A 20,797-nucleotide genomic window follows, 5' to 3' on the forward strand; every position below is an offset into this window, starting at 1 on the left:
TTATGTGGCAACTATTTGCATACCCTGCTTATGCATTTCAATAAAGTATTCCATACTACCCTCCTGGATCATCCGTGGAAAGGTCTGCAGCAACCTCCTTCACCACCTCAGTACACATATACTAATGGAGTGAAAACAAGTCCTACTTCATCCTAAAACTGCCTGTAAAAAATAGTGGCCAATTGACACACAGCAAGGTCCCACATTGTATAATTACTAAATCATGTTTTTTTTAAAAAGTAATATTGCTTGGAGGACATCTCTCAGCACTGCGATAATTCCCCTCTTCTTATCAGAGGCAATCACTGTTATCAAACCATTTTTGTTACAAGGGCACTTTAATGCAGATATACTAGTTGTATACGACTTGTAGACATAGTAACTATATTTAGAAGATTTAGCACATGCCCATCAAATGTAATTGTCTATATTATATTTAACAGAATTAAAATCTTGATTGAAGACAAAGGAGAGAAGACAGAGGGAAAGGTAGCTGCCAAACAGCAGAAACAACCCTAGCAATCGATCTCATAAAGATGTTGATACCATGAAGACAAGCTGTTAGGCAATCCCAACGCAAAGTGTTAACCTGAAAGGGAGGGACTGGCTGAAACATCACAGTCAGTTTGAACTATTTGTTGAAAGGCAATAATGAAGATCATCTAAATGGATAATGGAAACATGTTTTAATAAAATTTAACACTTGTACATTTTTCAAGTACCTTTGCATTACAAATAAAGTTGCATAAACGTTGCAGACGCGGGTGCAATTTTAATGCATTAAATAAAATGGACATTTGTTGGTTATCACAGACTTAATTTAAAAAGCAAAAGGCTGAAGTGTAATACAACCTTTTAAATTTTTGTAATGATAACCTCATAAATAACTCACTGTTAATGATTGTGGAATAAATAACCCAGTAATGCTCTGAATTAACACTATTAAAAGACTTGAGTAAACACTGGCATTAAAAATTGATGGAATGCGAATTCCAACTTCTGCTCAAAATTCTTACCCAAAATCTTACATACAACAGAAGCCATGGGAACAATCCTAGGGCTACAGTAAGTGTGTGTATCCATGGATAGTAATCTAGCCCTTCTGTCTTGCAAAGTCAACCTTAACTGCTTTGTGTGTGCTTCTTGAGTTTTAATAAACCGTATAAAATTAGTTGGTTATGCTGCGTCAGATCTAAAGTACGTCAGGCACCAACATATCTTGGATTCCTGCAGCCAGAATTGGACCTTAATTCGCTTAAAGCATCCATTCGCCTACTTTGGTCGGGAAGGCTGCTCACCGATTGCTACATTTGCTTGTCAGATGCTACACAAGCTGATCCTGCCTCTGATTTTAAACCGTAGACACAAAAAGCTGGAGTAACTCAGTGGGACAAGCAGGATCTCTGGAGAGAAGGAATGGGTGACGTTTTGGGTCGACACCCTTCTTCAGACCCTTCATCAAACAAAAAAGTTGCCTATCCATGTTGCCTGACCCACGGAGTTATCCAGGCACTGAGTGAATCTTTTAATTACTTTTCATTATCAATTACAATTAAAAATAAGGTACCGAGGGCTACTGCTACTTACCTTCTATATTCAGTTTTTAAAAAGTAGCTTGAGTTCAAAACTATTCATTTCTGTATTTTCTATGTACCTCTCTCATAATTAGATGGGAGTCTTAAAAACTATATGGAATGAAATTAGTAAATTCATCTATCACGGCAAGTCTCATGAGTTAATTAGTCCACAGTGACGGAGCCATCTCAGAGCTAACCCTTCACATCAAATGTATTTGTGCAATGCTTTCAGATTGTTTTTTAATAGACGCATTTGTTTCTTTAAAAAAGTAGATGAAAAACATAAATTAACCAAAGCACCCAGATTTCAAACCTTATTTTCAGTTCCTAGTCACATTAATGATACATAACACCGTAGAGTAAATCTCAAGTCTGAATGCTATGAGGATCTAATCATAAGAAAATGAAATGTTGGAATAATAAACTCACATTGTGAGTAGATCCAAGTTGACTTGCTGCAGCCACCATGCCTGCCCAGAAACCTTACAGGTGGATACCCATCATGTGTCCTATCAACTGTTTCTGTCATACTTTCTGTTTTGCAATGAGCTCTTTAAGGTCTTTCAAGTGGCCATCTTTCAGAGCATCACGGATAGACTGGAAGAATGCAAAGTAGTGGTGAAGGTTGTGGATCATGAGAAGGACTCCAGCCAACAGCTCATTAGTCAGTAGAAGATGGTAGAGGTAGGCGCGCGTGTGATTCTTGCAACAATAGCACGGACAACCCTCCACCAAAGGGCTGAAGTCATCTCGGAACCTAAATGTTGAGAATCACACAAACACCGTGTAACTAAGCAGTCCAATACCAGTTCTCTTAAACAATTCAGACTTTAACAAATAAAATGAAAGTGAATTACTTTAATCAGGAAAAGTAAATGCAAATTATTTTTCTAATACAATTCTGAAGAAATATATCTTTACACCACTAATTCAAAAGTAACAAGATTGGCATTGCACGCATGCTACTCGCTATCTTATAATACGATTTGCATTATGTGTTTAATCTTTCTGATCTAGATAAATGTAAATCAAGAAAGCAGTTCCTTCACAGATGTGTAAAACAGCTGAAAAGAATTAGTCACCAATTATTGGCATAGGAAATATTATTTGTTTTCCAAAGCACAACTTAGTTTAGATTGCTTAGTAAAAGTTAGCTACAGGATACCTAACTCGTAACCAAACAGCAATGATGATTTGACCCATGGAGTAGGAAGCTCCCAAATACAACTGCTGGTCAAATGGTTAGGAGCTGTATACAGGAAGGACTATACGTGTTGGAGTTGCTGTTCCGTTTGGCAGAAGTGATCACTGATGCTGGTGAGTGCAGTTACACACTGTGGTTGTATTTCAAGGTCCATTTTGATAGATTAGACTTGAACATCAGAGCGGGTAGCTTCAGTGTCATTTAATGAGGTGTTTAACTTGCGAAGGACCTGGTAGGATGGGTAGAAACTATTTCTCCTGTTGCGAGGGGGTCCAGAAGATAGCATTTAACAAAAGTAGACACAACCAGTATGATATCAACAAACAGTTCCTTGTGTTTGGGACAATAAAATCTGGAGCAGTCTTCCTTAAAACTGCTGAGGTCGTCAACTGAAAATTATGAAACAGTGCTAGATTTTTGTCAGGTGAGGACATTAATGCATATGCATCCATGGTAGAACAGGCTCGAAGGGCTGATGACACATTCCTGCTCCGATCAGACTCTGCTCTGCAGTATTTTGTCCTGACTCTGGGCTGCACGTGAAGAACGACTACTGGGGAAAAAAAACAAGATTGCTGAAAAGGAAGGGAGTGGTGGTGTGGTCATGCAACAGGGATACAAAAACCTTTCAGATGCTGGAACTGTGAAATAAAAGCAGAAAATCCTGTCAACACTTGCAGACCAGGCAGCGTCCGTGGAAAGAGCAACAAGCTACTGCTTCATTGGTCAATTATGCTTTTTATTGTTTCATGTATGAAATGCTAACACAGTGAAATTCTTTACCTTACATACAGTCTGGTAGAATGTTGCCATACCCCGATCAGCAAGTGTAGCAAAATAGTCCACTGCGTCCACATGCAACAGGTGCCATGGTTGGGCACCACTATGAAAGTCCACGCTCTACTTCTCATGAGCAGTGCCCGTTCCTGAGAAGTCCCAGGATGTTGCAGGCCTCAAGCCACCTCTTCCCTTGCACGCCACGTCTCCCCCGTCCACATTTGTTCCCTTGGGGGGGGGGGGGGGGGGGGGCGCCTCCTGCAGCCAACCTCTAGGACTCGATAGGCCTGACCCCAGTTCCCTCTCTTCCCCTATCGACATTGCGCCTTTCCCAACGCATCCAAGGTCGTCACGGGCTCCTTCCACCCGGTCTCCGAGGGGCGAGCAGGGACCGTCTCGGCGGCTTCCTCTTGGGGACAGCGATCAGCCATGTCTTGAGATCGGCGGGCTCCTCCTGAAGCTGCGATCCGCTGGGTCTTCTGTTCGGCAGCTGGGAGACTCGCTCAGCAGGCCCTCCCTGAAGCCACGATCCGCCCGGAGCAAGGGCCGTGGCCTTCTGGTAGCTTCATGAATGCCCAGCCTTCAATTCTGAGATACTTCAGGATGAAGGGTCTCAGATTTTTTCAGTTAATTCTGCTCTCACTAAGTACCCAAGGTCCAACCCGTCCATCCATTTCCTCCACAGATGCTCACCATAAACAGATTTGCTCAACATAAACTTGACTATGCAGAACCAACACAAATCTGATTTGACCCACATGAGAGTTAGATTTTAGTCTCTTGGTTGAATCATTTTGTTTTGAAGCTTTTAACACCTTGCCCAACCTACTTTCAGAATTACCTTGTCTTAACAACCATCATTTCATCATTATATTGCATCACAGAATCTTAATGCTCATTAGCTTTATTGAAATTCATGAATCATTGGAAGAACAAAATCAACTTGTCAATGGTGAATTATATGCTGTTTTTAAGACAAGAAATAACACGTTAACTTCTCTATATATTCAGAATACTTCATGTAAAGAATGCAACTTTATTAATAATGTAACAACACTTACTGTTCATCTTTCAGATCAATCGAAAAAGCCTTCACTTTTCCGTCACTGTCGGAGGTCTTACTGCTGATATCATTATCTCCAGAACCATTCCTGTGCAGCACTGAAATTTAATCCAAAATACTTGTAAATTTCTTATGTTGTACATCATTCCTCTGCAGTCCTCAGATGATGTTTCATTAGGGAACAAGAGAAGTTTAGCTCTTGAAAAAAACATCCACCAGTTATGTCATCGGTCATTAAACTTTTCAATGGACATTTCATTCGGACATCTTGGATTCGGACATTGTAAACTGCAATTTCAGTTTGAAGGCCAAATATTGGTGTATATGGAAGGTATTGTTTAGAAAGTTATGCAAAGAAACTTTAGAAGCTTGGTTTTGGGCATATATTGAAATGTTTTCCCATTGCTGGAAACTAAAAATATAATAATTGAGCATTTAAATGATGCCGCAGGGTGTTGTGAACAGTGCAAATGCTATGGTTTCATCACGATGCTGTCCATTTTCTGAATGAAGCTGGGGATTTTAATAAATGTTAGTGTATCATAAATGTCCTTCGCCATTAAGATGCAGATAATCTTCCTGTTGAAATGGCATTGTTTTCTGAATTATTTTGTCCTGCAATGATCATATATGACCTTGCCTTGGTAAGGCTAGGAGCATAATCAAGGACAAGTCGCACCCTGGCCGCACCCTCTTCTCCCCTCTCCCATCAGGCAAAAGGCATAGAAGTGTGAAAACGCACACCTCCAGATTCAGGGACAGTTTCTTCCCAGCTGTTATCAGGCAATGGGAGCATCCTACCACAACCAGAGAGCAGTGCTTGTAGTGGCCATTTGGCTTGTTTTGCATGTAATTGACGATGGCATGTGCCTTTAAATTTTTTGACTGCCCGTTATATTGTGGGTGGGATTAATGACACATTTTTGGGCTTGTTTTGGGCTATGTATCTTGCGCAGAAGCTTAGTTTATAGTTTTAGTTTGGAGGAGCATGGAGAAGGTTTACCCTTCGACCATGCGATGTGTAACGCAGACACAAGGAGTTTTATAATGTTTAAAGCGATAAGCTAGAGTTCGATGAAGATTATAGTAACAAGTCGGAAGAAGTTTGAATGTACCTTATTGTTTTCATCAACAATAAAGAATTTATTAATCAAAAGATTGTTTTGGAAGACTTATATGTGAAGAAGCTCTGAAGGTCTCTGACGGTGAGCTCGCATGCGCATAGAAGACATTCCCCTTAACTATGCTGTCCATTTAGCGGCTAGAGGGTTAATTTCTTGAATGATATAAAAATCTGCCGCTACAGTGCTGAACTACTATCTACCTCCGATGTCCCTTGGACTATCCTTGCTCGGACTTTGCTGGCTTTACCTTGCACTAAACGTTATTCCCTTATCATGTATCTATATACTGTAAATGGATTGATTGTAACCATGTATTGTCTTTTTTGCTGACTGGTTAGCACACAACAAAAAGTGGAAAAACCCCATAATCATTGCTAGATTACAAAGGATGAAACTCACTAGGTACAGTTATAATCTATTCAGCTTAGCTGCATATCAAATAATAGGAATGTCTACCACAAACATTCCAAAATATAGAAAAAATATTAATAAATGTGTCTTTTTACAATACTGCACACAATAATGTGACAAAGGGGGTCAAATTTCACATTCCTTCAAAATAGTTGACAAACACTTCACTGGGTTCACGACTAACATAGTATTAACAAAAATATAAGAAAATATAAGATAGCATCTTGATGGCAAGTTTCCGAAAATGGCATCAGAATACACAAATACGTTTTGTGTAACAATTGTCTCGTGGTGTCCACCAGTGACCCGGTTGGCACAGTAAGTGCATGTATTTCTTATTCCTTTCTATATTTATGAATACGACATGGAATAATAAAATTGCAAACACATTTCCACTTCATTCAGAAAAAGGACCTGATCATGTAGTAGAAGACTGACTGAATTTCATTGCCTTCCACACAGTAATCACTATGGTGGATGTTTATATTAAGTTCTATCGTTCTTTTAATTGTGTTGTGTTCTTTTAATTGTATGGCTGCATGGTAACTCAGATTTTTGCCTCCACCACAGTGAGGAGGAGCTTGGAGGACTCACTGTGCTGGATGTTAATTTGTGTTTATTGTTGTTTATTATTGTATTATTGTATGTATGACTGCAGGCACGAAATTTCGTTCAGACCGTAAGGTCTGAATGACAATAAAGGTAATTCTAATTCTAATATCACTGTACATTAATTGGTGTATTTGACAATAAATGTAAATCTGAACACTGCATCCATCTGAGTGGACACTGCAACACGTGTTACACATCATACACACAAACGTACGTTGCGGTGGACACTAAAAGGTTGGGTGTCCTGGAAAACGAACCTTGCATTATTAGCGAAAAACAAACTTTTTAACCAATGTGATATAAACGGTACATTACCTTATGGATTTGAGCTATATCCATGGACAATGATACGTCAGAAGGTTTGATTTGGGATGATTTTTTAGTAAGTAAAACATCTCTGTAACGGTCGTTGTGGAGCTTCCGGAAGTTGACACGAAGGAATGAAGTTGGCAACTTGGTCCGTACAAAAGGTAAACAGGAGGCAGTGTGTTGCCAAATTGAAGATTGGCTCCGTTTCTTAGTTTTGATGACCAATTTATGTCCAAAAATATTTTTTAATTGATTTTATAAAGTCAGAAAATATATCGTAAACGGTCGCTGCGTTTTTGATATATTAAATTGGAAAATAAGAAAAAAGAATTAACCAAGTTTCTGGATCATTGGGACCTCTTTTGGGGAAGGTGTGACCTGTACAGAAAGGACGGGTTGCACTTGAACTCGAGGGGGACCAATATCCTGGCGGGGAGATTTGCAAAGGCTACTGGGGAGACTTTAAACTAGTATGGTTGGGGGGAGGGACTCAAATTGGGAAAGCTAGCAGTCAGTGTGTGAGGCAGGAGGCAGAGAATGGTAGCACTCTGACCCAAAATGTAGGGGAGAGAGAAGAAAAAGACAATAAACAGAGAATAAGAGAGGGTGGGTTTCTTAAATGTGTATATTTTAATGCTAGGAGCATTGTAAGAAAGGTGGATGAACTCAGAGCCTGGATTGACACCTGGAAGTATGATGTTGTGGCGATCAGTGAAACATGGTTCCAGGAGGGCTGTGATTGGAAACTAAATATTCCAGGATTTCGTTGCTTCAGGTGTGATAGAATTGGAGGGGCAAGAGGTGGAGGTGTTGCATTGCTTATCAGGGAAGATATTACAGCAGTGCTTTGGCAGGATAGATTAGAGGGCTCGTCTAGGGAGGCTATTTGGGTGGAACTGAGAAATGGGAAAGGGGTAGCAACACTTATAGGGGTGTATTATAGACCGCCAAATGGGGAGCGAGAATTGGAAGAGCAAATATGTAAGGAGATTGCAGATATTAGTAGTAAGCACAAGGTAGTGATTGTGGGAGATTTCAATTTTCCACACATAGACTGGGAAACACATTCTGTAAATGGGCTGGATGGGTTGGAGTTTGTAAAATGTGTGCAGGATAGTTTTTTGCAGCAATACATAGAAGTACCTACTAGAGAAGGAGCGGTGCTGGACCTCCTGTTAGGAAATGAGACGGGTCAGGTGGCAGAGGTATGCGTTGGGGAACAGTTCGGGACCAGTGATCACAATACCATTAGTTTCAATATAATTATGGAGAGGGTCAGAACCGGACCTAGGGTTGTGATTTTTGATTGGAGAAAGGCTAACTTTGAGGAGATGCGAAAGGATTTAAAAGGAGTAAATTGGGACATTTTGTTTTATGGGAAAGATGTGGAAGAGAAATGGAGTACATTTAAAGGTGAAATTTTAAGAGTACAGAATCTTTATGTCCCTGTTCGGTTGAAAGGAAATAGTAAAAATCGGAAAGAGCCATGGTTTTCAAGGGAAATTGGACACTTGGTTCGGAAAAAGAGGGAGATCTACAATAATTATAGGCAGCATGGAGTAAATGAGGTGCTTGAGGAGTATAAAGAATGTAAAAAGAATCTTAAGAAATAAATTAGAAAAGCTAAAAGAAGATATGAGGTTGCTTTGGCAAGTAAGGTGAAAGTAAACCCAAAGGGTTTCTACAGCTATATTAATAGCAAAAGGATAACGAGGGATAAAATTGGTCCATTAGAGAGTCAGAGTGGACAGCTATCTGCAGAGCCAAAAGAGATGGGGGAGATATTGAACAATTTATTTTCTTCGGTATTCACCAAGGAGAAGGATATTGAATTATGTGAGGTAAGGGAAACAAGTAGAGTAGCTATGGAAACTATGAGATTCAAATAAGAGGAAGTACTGACACTTTTGAGAAATATAAAAGTGGATAAGTCTCCAGGTCTGGACAGGATATTCCCTAGGACATTGAGGGAAGTTAGTGTAGAAATAGCAGGGGCTATGACAGAAATATTTCAAATGTCATTAGAAACGGGAATAGTGCCGGAGGATTGGCGTACTGCGCATGTTGTTCCATTGTTTAAAAAGGGGTCTAAGAGTAAACCTAGCAATAGACCTGTTAGTTTGACGTCAGTGGTGGGCAAATTAATGGAAAGGATACTTAGAGATAATATATATAAGCATCTGGATAAACAGGGTCTGATTAGGAACAGTCAACATGGATTTGTGCCTGGAAGGTCATGTTTGACTAATCTTCTTGAATTTTTTGAAGAGGTTACTCGGGAAATTGATGAGGGTAAAGCAGTGGATGTTGTATATATGGATTTCAGTAAGGCCTTTGACAAGGTTCCTCATGGAAGGTTGGTTAAGAAGGTTCAATGGTTGGGTATTAATGGTGGAGTAGCAAGATGGATTCAACAGTGGCTGAATGGGAGATGCCAGAGAGTAATGGTGGATGGTTGTTTGTCAGGTTGGAGGCCAGTGACTAGTGGGGTGCCACAGGGATCTGTGTTGGCTCCACTGTTGTTTGTCATGTACATCAATGATCTGGATGATGGTGTGGTAAATTGGATTAGTAAGTATGCAGATGATACTAAGATAGGTGGGGTTGTGGATAATTAAGTAGATTTTCAAAGTCTACAGAGAGATTTATGCCAGTTGGAAGAGTGGACTGAAAGATGGCAGATGGAGTTTAATGCTGATAAGTGTGAGGTGCTACATCTTGGCAGGACAAATCAAAATAGGACGTACATGGTAAATGGTAGGGAATTGAAGAATGCAGGTGAACAGAGGGATCTGGGAATAACTGTGCACAGTTCCCTGAAAGTGGAATCTCATGTAGATAGGGTGGTAAAGAAAGCTTTTGGTGTGCTGGCCTTTATAAATCAGAGCATTGAGTATAGAAGTTGGGATGTAATGTTAAAATTGTACAAGGCATTGGTGAGGCCAATTCTGGAGTATGGGGTACAATTTTGGTCGCCTAATTATAGGAAGGATGTCAACAAAATAGAGAGAGTACAGAGGAGATTTACTAGAATGTTGCCTGGGTTTCAGCAACTAAGTTACAGAGAGAGGTTGAACAAGTTAGGGCTTTATTCTTTGGAGCGCAGAAGGTTAAGGGGGGACTTGATAGAGGTCTTTAAAATGATGAGAGGGATAGACAGAGTTGACGTGGATAAGCTTTTCCCACTGAGAGTAGGGAAGATTCAAACAAGGGGACATGACTTGAGAATTAAGGGACAGAAGTTTAGGGGTAACATGAGGGGGAACTTCTTTACTCAGAGAGTGGTGGCTGTGTGGAATGAGCTTCCAGTGAAGGTGGTGGAGGCAGGTTCGTTTTTATCATTTAAAAATAAATTGGATAGTTATATGGACGGGAAAGGAATGGAGGGTTATGGTCTGAGCGCAGGTATATGGGACTAGGGGAGAATACGTGTTCGGCACGGACTAGAAGGGTCGAGATGGCCTGTTTCCGTGCTGTAATTGGTATATGGTTATTATATGGTTAACCCGTCCAAAAATCGCTACTACCTTGTTGGGTTTTTGAAAAGCATTAAAGGTTTGGAGCCGCCGTGGTTTAACTTACGGAGGTACCTACCCCGATAATTGTCATTGTGACAATGGACACCAAGCACAACAACCCTTACGGGATCTTTGCTAGGAGGAATACCAGACATGTTACTGAACTTTTCTCCTGGTATTGATGAAGATATTTCCCGAGATCATTATCAAAACATATGTATGAGGAGCCATATGACGTTTTTTTATAAATTAAACTAGACTAAGTGGGACCCGTTGGGTCCCAGCATCACACAGGAGGGCTGGTCATCCAACGCAATATTCCACCTCTCCACCAATTCTAATATTGGTGGCCAGTTGGGGGGGGGGGGGGGGGGGCTTTCTGGACTGCTAGTAGTGGGTGTTATGGGCTGAAGGGACTGGTTTCAAGAGGGCTAGTATGCAAATTGTGCGCCAAATGGATTCTTGGGCTGGCGTCTCAGTCAATCAAGCCTGTTGTGCTGGCAAGTCACTCACGGCTGGTGGGCTGGTAGTTGACTCATGGCTAATCCTTGAAATTCTATTTCAAGCAGGGTATAAGGCCACCAAATTCAAGTGCAGTTTCTTACCACTTCTAGCAGGGTGCAAGGCCACCAAATTCAAGTGCAGTTTCATGCCATTTGAAGTAGGGTGCAAAGCCACTAAAGACAGCGAGTCGTGAACTCTCCCTCCTCCGTCTTGCAGAGACTGAGCCACACCCACATTTCCGGGTTTTATAACCCCTCCCCCCCCCCCACCGGAAAAGGTGTGGCTTTCATGGAGTGATTGACAGGAGAGAGATTCTCAACGTTTAAAAAAAAACTAATAACACTTTTATTTTTCATTGATGGGAAGAATTCTCTGCATTTGCTCAGCGGAGGGGGACTGAGTAAGATGGCCAAAAATCAGCCGTAAGTGGTAGCATTTTATCTAAAATCAATATACAGTGCAAACAGGAAGTAAGTGCATTTACAGTAGTGCCTTCTAACTTCAAGCCAAAGCACCCAAGCCACCATTTGCAGTAAGTAGTGCCTTTCAACTTCATGCCACCATTTGCAGTAAGTGGTGTCTTTCAACTTCAAGCCACACCCAAGCCACCATTTGCAGGAAGTAGTGCCTTTCAACTTCAAAGCTCCCAAGCCGCCATTTGCAGTAAGTAGTGCCTTTCAACTTCATGCTACCATTAGCAGTAAGTAGTGCCTTTCAACTTCAAGCCAAAGCTCCCAAGCCACCACTTGCAGTAAGTGGTGCATTTTAACTTCAAGCCATTGCACCCAAGCCACTATCTGCAGTAAGTAGTGCCTTTCAACTTCAAGCCAAAGCAACCAAGCCACCATTTGCAGTAATAGTGTCTTTCAACTTCAAACCAAAGCTCCCAAGCCACCATTTGCAGTAAGTAGTGTCTTTCAACTTCATGCCACCATTTGCAGTAAGTAGTGCCTTTCAATTTCAAGCCACAATTTGCAGTAATTAGTGCCTTTAAACTTCAAGCCACACCCAAGCCACCATTTGCAGTAAGTGGTGCCTTTCAACTTCAAGCCAAAGCAGCCAATCCACCATTTGCAGTATGTAGTGCCTTTCAACTTCAAGCCAAAGCAACCAAGCCACCATTTGCAGTAATAGTGCCTTTCAACTTCAAGCCAAAGCTCCCAAGCCACCATTTTCAGTAAGTAGTGCCTTTCAACTTCATGCCACCATTTGCAGTAAGTAGTGCCTTTCAACTTCATGCCACCATTTGCAGTAAGTAGTGCCTTTCAATTTCAAGACACACCCAAGCCAAGCCAACCAGGGGGAGGGGTGGGGGGCTTTCTGGAGCGCTAGTATGAATCATTTTAGAACCAATAGACATTTTTTTTGCAAGCTTTAGAACCAATAGACATTTTTTGCAAGCTTTAGAACCAATAGAGACATTTCTTGCAAGCTTTAGAACCAATAGAGATATTTTTTGCAAGCTTTAGAACCAATAGACACATTTTGCAAGCTTTAGAACCAATAGAGACACGTTTTGCAAGCTTTAGAACCAATAGAGACACTTTTTGCAAGCTTTAGAACCAATGGACATTTTTTTGCAAGCTTTAGAACCAATGGACATTTTTTTGCAAGTTTTAGAACCAGTAGACATTTTTTTGCAAGCTTCAGAACTAATAGACATTTTTTTGCAAGCTTTAGAACCAATAGACATTTTCTTGCAAGCTTTAGAACCAATAGACACTTTTTTTTTGCAAGCTTTAGAACCAATACACTTTTTTTGCAAGCTTTAGAACCAATAGACACTTTTTTTTGCAAGCTTTAGAACCAATAGACACTTTTTTTGCAAGCTTTAGAACCAATAGAGACACTTTTTGCAAGCTTTAGAACCAATAGACACTTTTTGCTAGCTTTAGAACCAATAGAGACACATTTTGCAAGCTTTAGAATCAATAGAGACACATTTTGCAAGCTTTAGAACAATAGACATTTTTTTTGCAAGCTTTAGAACCAATAGACATTTTTTGGCAAGCTTTAGAACCAATAGACATTTTTTGCAAGCTTTAGAACCAATAGAGACACTTTTTGCAAGTTTAGAACCAATAGACATTTTTTTGCAAGCTTTAGAACCAATAGACATTTTTTTGCAAGCTTTAGAACCAATAGACACTTTCTTTGCAAGCTTTAGAACCAATAGACACTTTCTGCAAGCATTTTAGAACCACTAAGGGCACTTAAATTTGAGTAGACATCTGTTCAGTGTTATTCACAGGTCAGAGAAACATGACCCTCTGCCTTCCTCCATCTTGAAGAGTGAGTGAGGCACACCACTTCCTGGTTTTATAGTCCCTCCCCCCTGCCGCCAGCGGGGGCAGCAGAGAGAATGGGGAATTTTGTATAAACATTAATATCTCTGTCATTTTTAATCGACGGGAAAAATCCTCGGCACACATGCGGCGGAGGGGGGCTCTGAGCAAGGTGGCCAAAAATGACGGCCATAGGTGGCGGCGTTCTCTCGGAAATCGCAGCATAGATGGCCAAAACCGGTCAAGAACAGACTTTTAGTAATATAGATAGATAGATATTCACGACTAAATGTGGCAGAGTTTTTAATGTCACATTTTTGATGTCCAAAATGGTGGTAAAACTATGAAAATATGTCTGTTATGAAAAAAGTTTTTGACTTTCGGTCTTGAAGTTATTTATTTGAGGGGTGGGGGGGCTTTCTGGAGCGCTAGTATGAATCATTTTAGAACCAATAGACATTTTTTTTGCAAGCTTTAGAACCAATAGACATTTTTTGCAAGCTTTAGAACCAATAGTCATTTTTTTTGCAAGCTTTAGAGCCAATAGTCTTTTTTTTTTTGCAAGCTTTAGAACCAATAGACACTTTTTGCAAGCTTTAGAACCAATAGACATTTTTTTGCAAGCTTTAGAACCAATAGACATATTTTTGCCAGCTTTAGAACCAATAGACATTTTTGCAAGCTTTAGAACCAATAGAGACATTTTTTGCAAGCTTTAGAACCAATAGAGACATTCTTTGCAAGCTTTAGAACCAATAGAGACATTTCTTGCAAGCTTTAGAACCAATAGAGATATTCTTTGCAAGCTTTAGAACCAATAGACACATTTTGCAAGCTTTACAACCAATAGAGACACGTTTTGCAAGCTTTAGAACCAATAGAGACACTTTTTGCAAGCTTTAGAACCAATGGACATTTTTTTGCAAGCTTTAGAACCAATGGACATTTTTATGCAAGTTTTAGAACCAGTAGACATTTTTTTGCAAGCTTCAGAACCAATAGACATTTTTTTGCAAGCTTTAGAACCAATAGACATTTTCTTGCAAGCTTTAGAACCAATAGACACTTTTTTTTGCAAGCTTTAGAACCAATAGACACTTTTTTTGCAAGCTTTAGAACCAATAGACACTTTTTTTTGCAAGCTTTAGAACCAATAGACACTTTTTTGCAAGCTTTAGAACCAATAGACACTTTTTGCAAGCTTTAGAACCAATAGAGACACTTTTTGCTAGCTTTAGAACCAATAGACTTTTTTTGCAAGCTTTAGAACCAATAGAGACACTTTTTGCAAGTTTAGAACCAATAGACATTTTTTTGCAAGCTTTAGAACCAATAGACATGTTTTTGCAAGCTTTAGAACCAATAGCCACTTTCTTTGCAAGCTTTAGAACCAATAGACACTTTCTGCAAGCATTTTAGAACCACTAAGGGCACTTAAATTTGAGTAGACATGTGTTCAGTGTTATTCACAGGTCAGAGAAACATGACCCTCTGCCTTCCTCCATCTTGAAGAGTGAGTGAGGCACACCACTTCCTGGTTTTATAGTCCCTCCCCCCTGCCGCCAGCGGGGGCAGCAGAGAGAATGGGGAATTTTGTAAAAACATTAATATCTCTGTCATTTTTAATCGACGGGAAAAATCCTCGGCACACATGCGGCGGAGGGGGGCTCTGAGCAAGGTGGCCAAAAATGACGGCCATAGGTGGCGGCGTTCTCTCGGAAATCGCAGCACAGATGGCCAAAACCGGTCAAGAACAGACTTTTAGTAATATAGATAGATAGATATTCACGACTAAATGTGGCAGAGTTTTTAATGTCACATTTTTGATGTCCAAAATGGTGGTAAAACTATGAAAATATGTCTGTTATGAAAAAAGTTTTTGACTTTCGGTCTTGAAGTTATTTAATTTATATGTTATTTCACGTGATGGGTAGATTTTTGTTAAGAACAGTGTAATATTGTAAAAACCTGAATAATAATCTTGTTCCTCAAAATCTCTCCAGTATTGTAAAAAGGCACATATGCTTCAAAAATTGACACAAATCAGAGTTAATTAAAACAATAGTTACATATGAATCAGTTCTAAGTTTGAGTTACTGCTGACTTACTTGCGAAAATATGATTCTTCTCACATTGTTCATGGGTCTCACTGGTACATGTGGATGAAAGCTGCTGGCCTTGTATCTGGTGCAAGGGCACTGCAAGACTCTTTTCTTCTGGTGAAATATAAAGTAGTGTTGAGTACAACATATTCCTCGATGCCCAATTTTGTCACTGCTTTAATAGTCGTGTTTCTCAGGAGACCAAATCAGAATCACCGTTTCCTTCCTCAACTGAAAATTACAGACTTATCTTCATTGTGTTCAAGGAGATGGTGGCAAAGACAACAGCATCTCTGAAGTGGGGTGTCTGGAAACCTCTGATGTAATGAATTACATTTATTACCACTTAATTTAAACAATTCTAAAATCAAGATCAGGATCCGAGGGAAATTTCATTCTAGTTTCTATTCTAAAGCAACATTCAAAGATTCCACTCAGCAGGGAATACATCAGAATGGAAGAATGGACTTTGGAGTGATTTGGAAAGACTTGTGGCAGGTATGAGAATGGTAAGTGAAACAGACCAGTTGGGGTGGAAGGAAGGAACAGTGAACTTGGGCAAGGAAGGCAGTAGGAAACTACCTGGTCTGGCAGAGTCAGGAAACCTCTTTGGGGATGGGGCAACCTGGTGGAAAGTCAAACCATCCAACAGGAATAGGGAACCTAGCCAGTCAACCCAGTCGCTATTCAATATGATCACAGTTAATCTGCCAGGAGTCATTTCCTTCTCAGCACCAGTTCCCCAGAGCCCTGAATTCTCTTAGCTTTCAAAAACTTAACCACTTCTCCAAAAACTTCCAATGATTTGGCCTCTTGGATAGAACATTTCTGGGATTCACCACCGTCTGTGAGAAGCAGTTCCAGCACATCTCAGTTTCAAATGACCGCCTCTTAATCTTTGTGTGACCTCATTCGAAATTCTCTCACTAGTGGAAACGTCTCAACATCTAAATGTCCGACACCGCATGATCCTATATCTTTGAAAAGATTACCATTCTCCTAAACTTCAAAAAATATCTGATTTCTTTAAACACGTGATATGAATTAGCCTAGTAAATTTCTTTCAAACTCTCCAGTAGTTTCTTAAACAAGTGATTAAAACTGTGCAAAGAAATCCAGGTATGGCCTCACCATTAGAATTGTAACAATATTTCCCCATTTCTAAACTACAACCTTTTTGCAATGAAGGCTAAAATGCCAAATGCCACTTGCCTTCCCAACCACTTCCCAACCACTAACTGCATCTGAATGCTAACCCTCAGCAATGTACTGTGTACTTTGCACATCAAATTTTCTCTCTTTAGATATTATGCCCTTTTGCCCTTTTGCATTCCTCCTACCGAAATGCATGATCCCCTCAGACTCTCCTACGTTAATCCCCATTTGCCAAGTTTCCACTAAACCACTCAACCTACCTACATCTTGTTGCAGTCTGAATATCCTCATTGCACCATGCTCTCCATCTATTTTCATATCACTTGATTAATGCAAGAACTTACAGAAAAGTCAGGTTACTTTTCAGCTAAATTAAACTTTGTTTTGCAAATTATTGGTAGCTGCTGACATGAGATTTGTTCTTAATTTCTTAACCATCTTTTCTGATTTATTATTTGCTGATTGGTATTTTTCCTGTTTTATAATCTTTATTCTACACCTGGTTTTCCAATCAGTTTGTGCTTTTTTTTTAAGTGATTTTATCAACAAATTTCCATGCGGAAGTTATTCCAAGAATGGTTGATTCCATGCCAAGTTATCAATCCAGTGGTAAATAAATTATATTTTAAATGCAGTATGGGTTCGACAACTTGGACTATCCATTCCAATGGATAGACCTAGTTGTTGAACCCATACTGCATTTAAAATGTAATTTATTTACCATTGGATTGATAACTTCCAGATCTTCACAGGATATCTGGAATTTCTCGACCAGAAACGTCATCTATTCCTTCTCTCTGAGTTACTCCGGCATTTTGTGTCTATCGTTGGTGAAAACCAGCATCTGCAGTTCCTTCTTACACAATGGTCTAAATAGCTGCCTTCTGTGCTGTAAGGTAATATGATTTGTGCAGAAGTGTACTATTTGCCCTTATCCTGGACAATTCTTAACCAATCTACATGATCAGAATTAACTCTTTCCAGTATGAAGCTCTACACGTGGGAATGATTTCATCCAAAGCAAATCTATCAAAAGTCTGATGAAAGTTCCCGTACTGACTCTGTCCATTTCCCTGGTAAGCCAAATTCCTCCAGCAGTTTGTTTTTTAGCTACCAAGTAAATATGTCATAACGGTGCAAAATTCTAACCTTACAAAATAAATTAACATAAAAGGGTTTGTTGTTTTCAAAGGACAGATGCCAGATACAGCACAATCTGATGCATGCAACTGTACTATTACAACATCAAATACTGTTGAAAAAAAATTAAGACATAAGCAACTGCAAGCGCTGGAGGAACTCAGTGGGTCAGGCAGCATTTATGGAGGATGGACATACAACGTTTCGGGTCGGGACCCAAGAGACTGAAAACAATTAGGTTTATTTGAGTAAGAAATATTCAATTCCATGAAGTAATTTATTGTGTTGTGGTACTCTACTCATTTATGTGCAATAGCTTTTACTTAGTTCTTAGCTGGGATTATACGTCTATGGATGTTGCTTTGCAGACAGTGGAGTTGGTGGACATGGAGAACTATCCCACAGGAACGTTCTTCCTAGTGCAAGGTGGAATCACATTTGTGGACAGAGAACATAATGATTTACCTGCTGCTCCATTGGGATAAATCTGGCCAAGGAGCAACGGAAAACACTGAGCAGTGTTCCTTGTCTGAGCAGAAACATACCTCATTTAAAAATCAAAACTTTAAAAACAGTAATTCAATACTTGGTTCTCCTTTCATCAAAATATACAGTGGTTTGCTTAAATGGTCGTGTTGAGATTATAAACATTATACACTGGCATCTGAAATAAAAGGGTAAAATGCTGATCAAACTGCCAGGCTGCATAAACAGAACAGTGCCGTTTCCCAGTATCAAATCGCATCAGAAAAGACCTAGAGATGAACGCAGATGCACATCCAGTAATTGTGGTGAAGGTATTAGGGGAAATGAAACTGTTCACTGTGCAAGTCCCTCCAGTACCTTCGTTGCTTATATTATGAGCTAGTTGTTCAGACACACAACATCATTTATTATTGCTGAGTCATGAACAATAACATGGGCACATAACTGCGAAGAGCGCAGTCCATGTGGTTCTGTCATAATGTGATAGTTGTGCTCCTAAGAAACCTCATGTTATGGAAAATGGTGTTTGAAAAACAATTGTGGCACTGGGGTTAGGAACACGAAAGGGTTAGTCTCGCAATAACATAGTCCCCCTACCCCCACAGGATTAAAAAAAAAAGAATCTATATAACATTAATTTGTTTTTGTTATTGCAAGCTAAAAATACTAAAGGCTGCATGTTACATTGTTGAATGGAGTATCATTGTACAAATGATTGCTCAGCAATTTCAATAGCTATGTTTTAAGAGAAAATGGTGTCTGATTTCCATGCGGTTTTATAGAAATATCTTTTCATCTTAAAGACTTTTTTTCTGAAAATTCATTTCCAAAGTAACTTTTAAGTAACTGGGTCCCCTAGTTCACAATCAAAAAAAAAATTTGACCTGCAATTTATAAATAGTTTCCCCAATTCATCAATCGCATTATATGCAATTCGCAGCATGGAAACCAATTATAGCAGAATGACCTGCATTGGTGTGCAGTGCCTTGCTGGTGCACTCAACATAAATGAAACATTGCCAATCTCGAACTGATACCTTCTGCCTCTGGATCCACCTTGTATTTAAAATTGAAGGACAGAGCTTTTCCTTGCTCAGTCACTTGATAGGGAAAGAAACCCTCAAACAAGTCCACTCCTCTCGATACACACTCCAACACTTCATCTGGCTTTCCAATTCCATGAATCAACCTTAGATTGAGGGGGAATGGGGAAAACAGAAGAAAACTTGAATAGGCATGTGAATGTAAAACAATGAAGTAGTTAAAACTAATGTTAGAAATCCTGAGGTGTTAATCGAATTCTTTAAAGTGCTCTAGTGTTAAACCTGATAAATATCCAATTTTCACATTAAACTTGTTCATAATTCACCCTTTAGACAATTTAATAATGATTTTCAAAAAAAAATCCACCCCTAGTATTAAATGACCAACAACATAACAGATCCTCCTCCTGAGAGGAATGAACCAGGTAAAATAATTTTGCTTTGTCTTCGAACTACTATATGCTTAAAGAAACCAGTTTGTCCCATGGTTTTGTGCTGTCTACAGCTGAATAGCCCTCTCCATAAATAAACTTGGACAGCCTAAGACATGGGCCGCGGAACCGGGGGGGGGGGGGGGGGGGGCTGCAGCCCCTCCACTTTTTTGGCGAGACATGCTTCATAACCTGAAATTATCCGGCCCGCAGGCGTATTTTCTCTTCTTCTGAGGACCTCCGCCATCCAGAATCTCAGAACAAGCGCACAGTGAACGTGGCAAAACCACGACCAGCCATGGCGGAAACTGACTGCCCCCCCAAAACCCTCCCTCCCCTCAACGGCCAATCACAGCGCGGTTCACATTTGAGACATGGGGCAGTGAACGAAGCACTGTGATTAGCCACCGAGCGGGAGGGAGGGTCGGCCCCGAGAGGGAGAGAGAGAGAGAGAGAGAGAGAGAGAGAGTCGGCGAGGGAGAATGAGAGAGAAGGGGGGGGGGGGGGGGGGGGGGTATATCCCCCCACTTTTTGAGTTGGGGGATGGCCTGTATTATCCCCCAGTTTTTGGAGGTCGAGCAACAACAACAAAATAATTGTGCCACCCTCCCCCTGTTCGGTCGCTCCGCTCCCTCACCGGGTACCCCAGAGGCTGGTGATCAGTGATCGCTCAGCCCCCCCACTTACAAAAACGTTCCGCGGCCCCTGTAAGAGCTGTGGCAGTACATCCAGTGGTGTTGGCATACAGGATAGAGAGGAATATATGTGCCCGAATATTGCAAAACCACTGTCTTAGCCTGTGCTATGATCTCCATTTCATAGTCAGACATTCCATTGTATTCCCTAGCATATTTGACCCCAAGATGAGCTTCAGAACATATATCCACGTCATCATTAATACTGCCTATTTCCATCGCCATGCTGCTCCATATCCCACACAGATGGTCTTCTGCTTCAACTCTCACCCACACCCGTTTTATCGCTTTGTTAACTATTCCAATCTACTCCTGCCTCTCCCCACCATTTGCACACCTCTCTGTAAACTTGCAAAGCTTT

General features: G+C 40.3%; 1 protein-coding gene across 5 annotated transcripts in view; it reads right to left on the reverse strand.

Annotated features, from left to right (window-relative positions):
• Window positions 1-669: 669 nt before the first annotated feature.
• The window catches only part of LOC116980750 (queuine tRNA-ribosyltransferase accessory subunit 2-like), a 42,056-nt gene continuing 21,928 nt past the window's right edge, over window positions 670-20,797 (reverse strand). For 4 of the 5 annotated variants that reach the window (XM_033033302.1, XM_033033300.1, XM_033033301.1 and 1 more), the window contains 4 exons: window positions 19,305-19,456; window positions 15,493-15,600; window positions 4,620-4,719; window positions 670-2,334 (listed from right to left, as the gene is read on the reverse strand). In XM_033033302.1, the coding sequence (XP_032889193.1) occupies window positions 2,103-2,334; window positions 4,620-4,719; window positions 15,493-15,600; window positions 19,305-19,456 (592 nt within the window). In that variant the 3' untranslated portion in view covers window positions 670-2,102. The remainder of the gene's footprint in view (window positions 2,335-4,619; window positions 4,720-15,492; window positions 15,601-19,304; window positions 19,457-20,797) is intronic. The other variant, XM_033033303.1, reaches the window with a different exon arrangement.

Source organism: Amblyraja radiata, chromosome 14 (assembly GCF_010909765.2).
Source record: "Amblyraja radiata isolate CabotCenter1 chromosome 14, sAmbRad1.1.pri, whole genome shotgun sequence".
Taxonomy (NCBI): Eukaryota; Metazoa; Chordata; class Chondrichthyes; order Rajiformes; family Rajidae; genus Amblyraja; species Amblyraja radiata.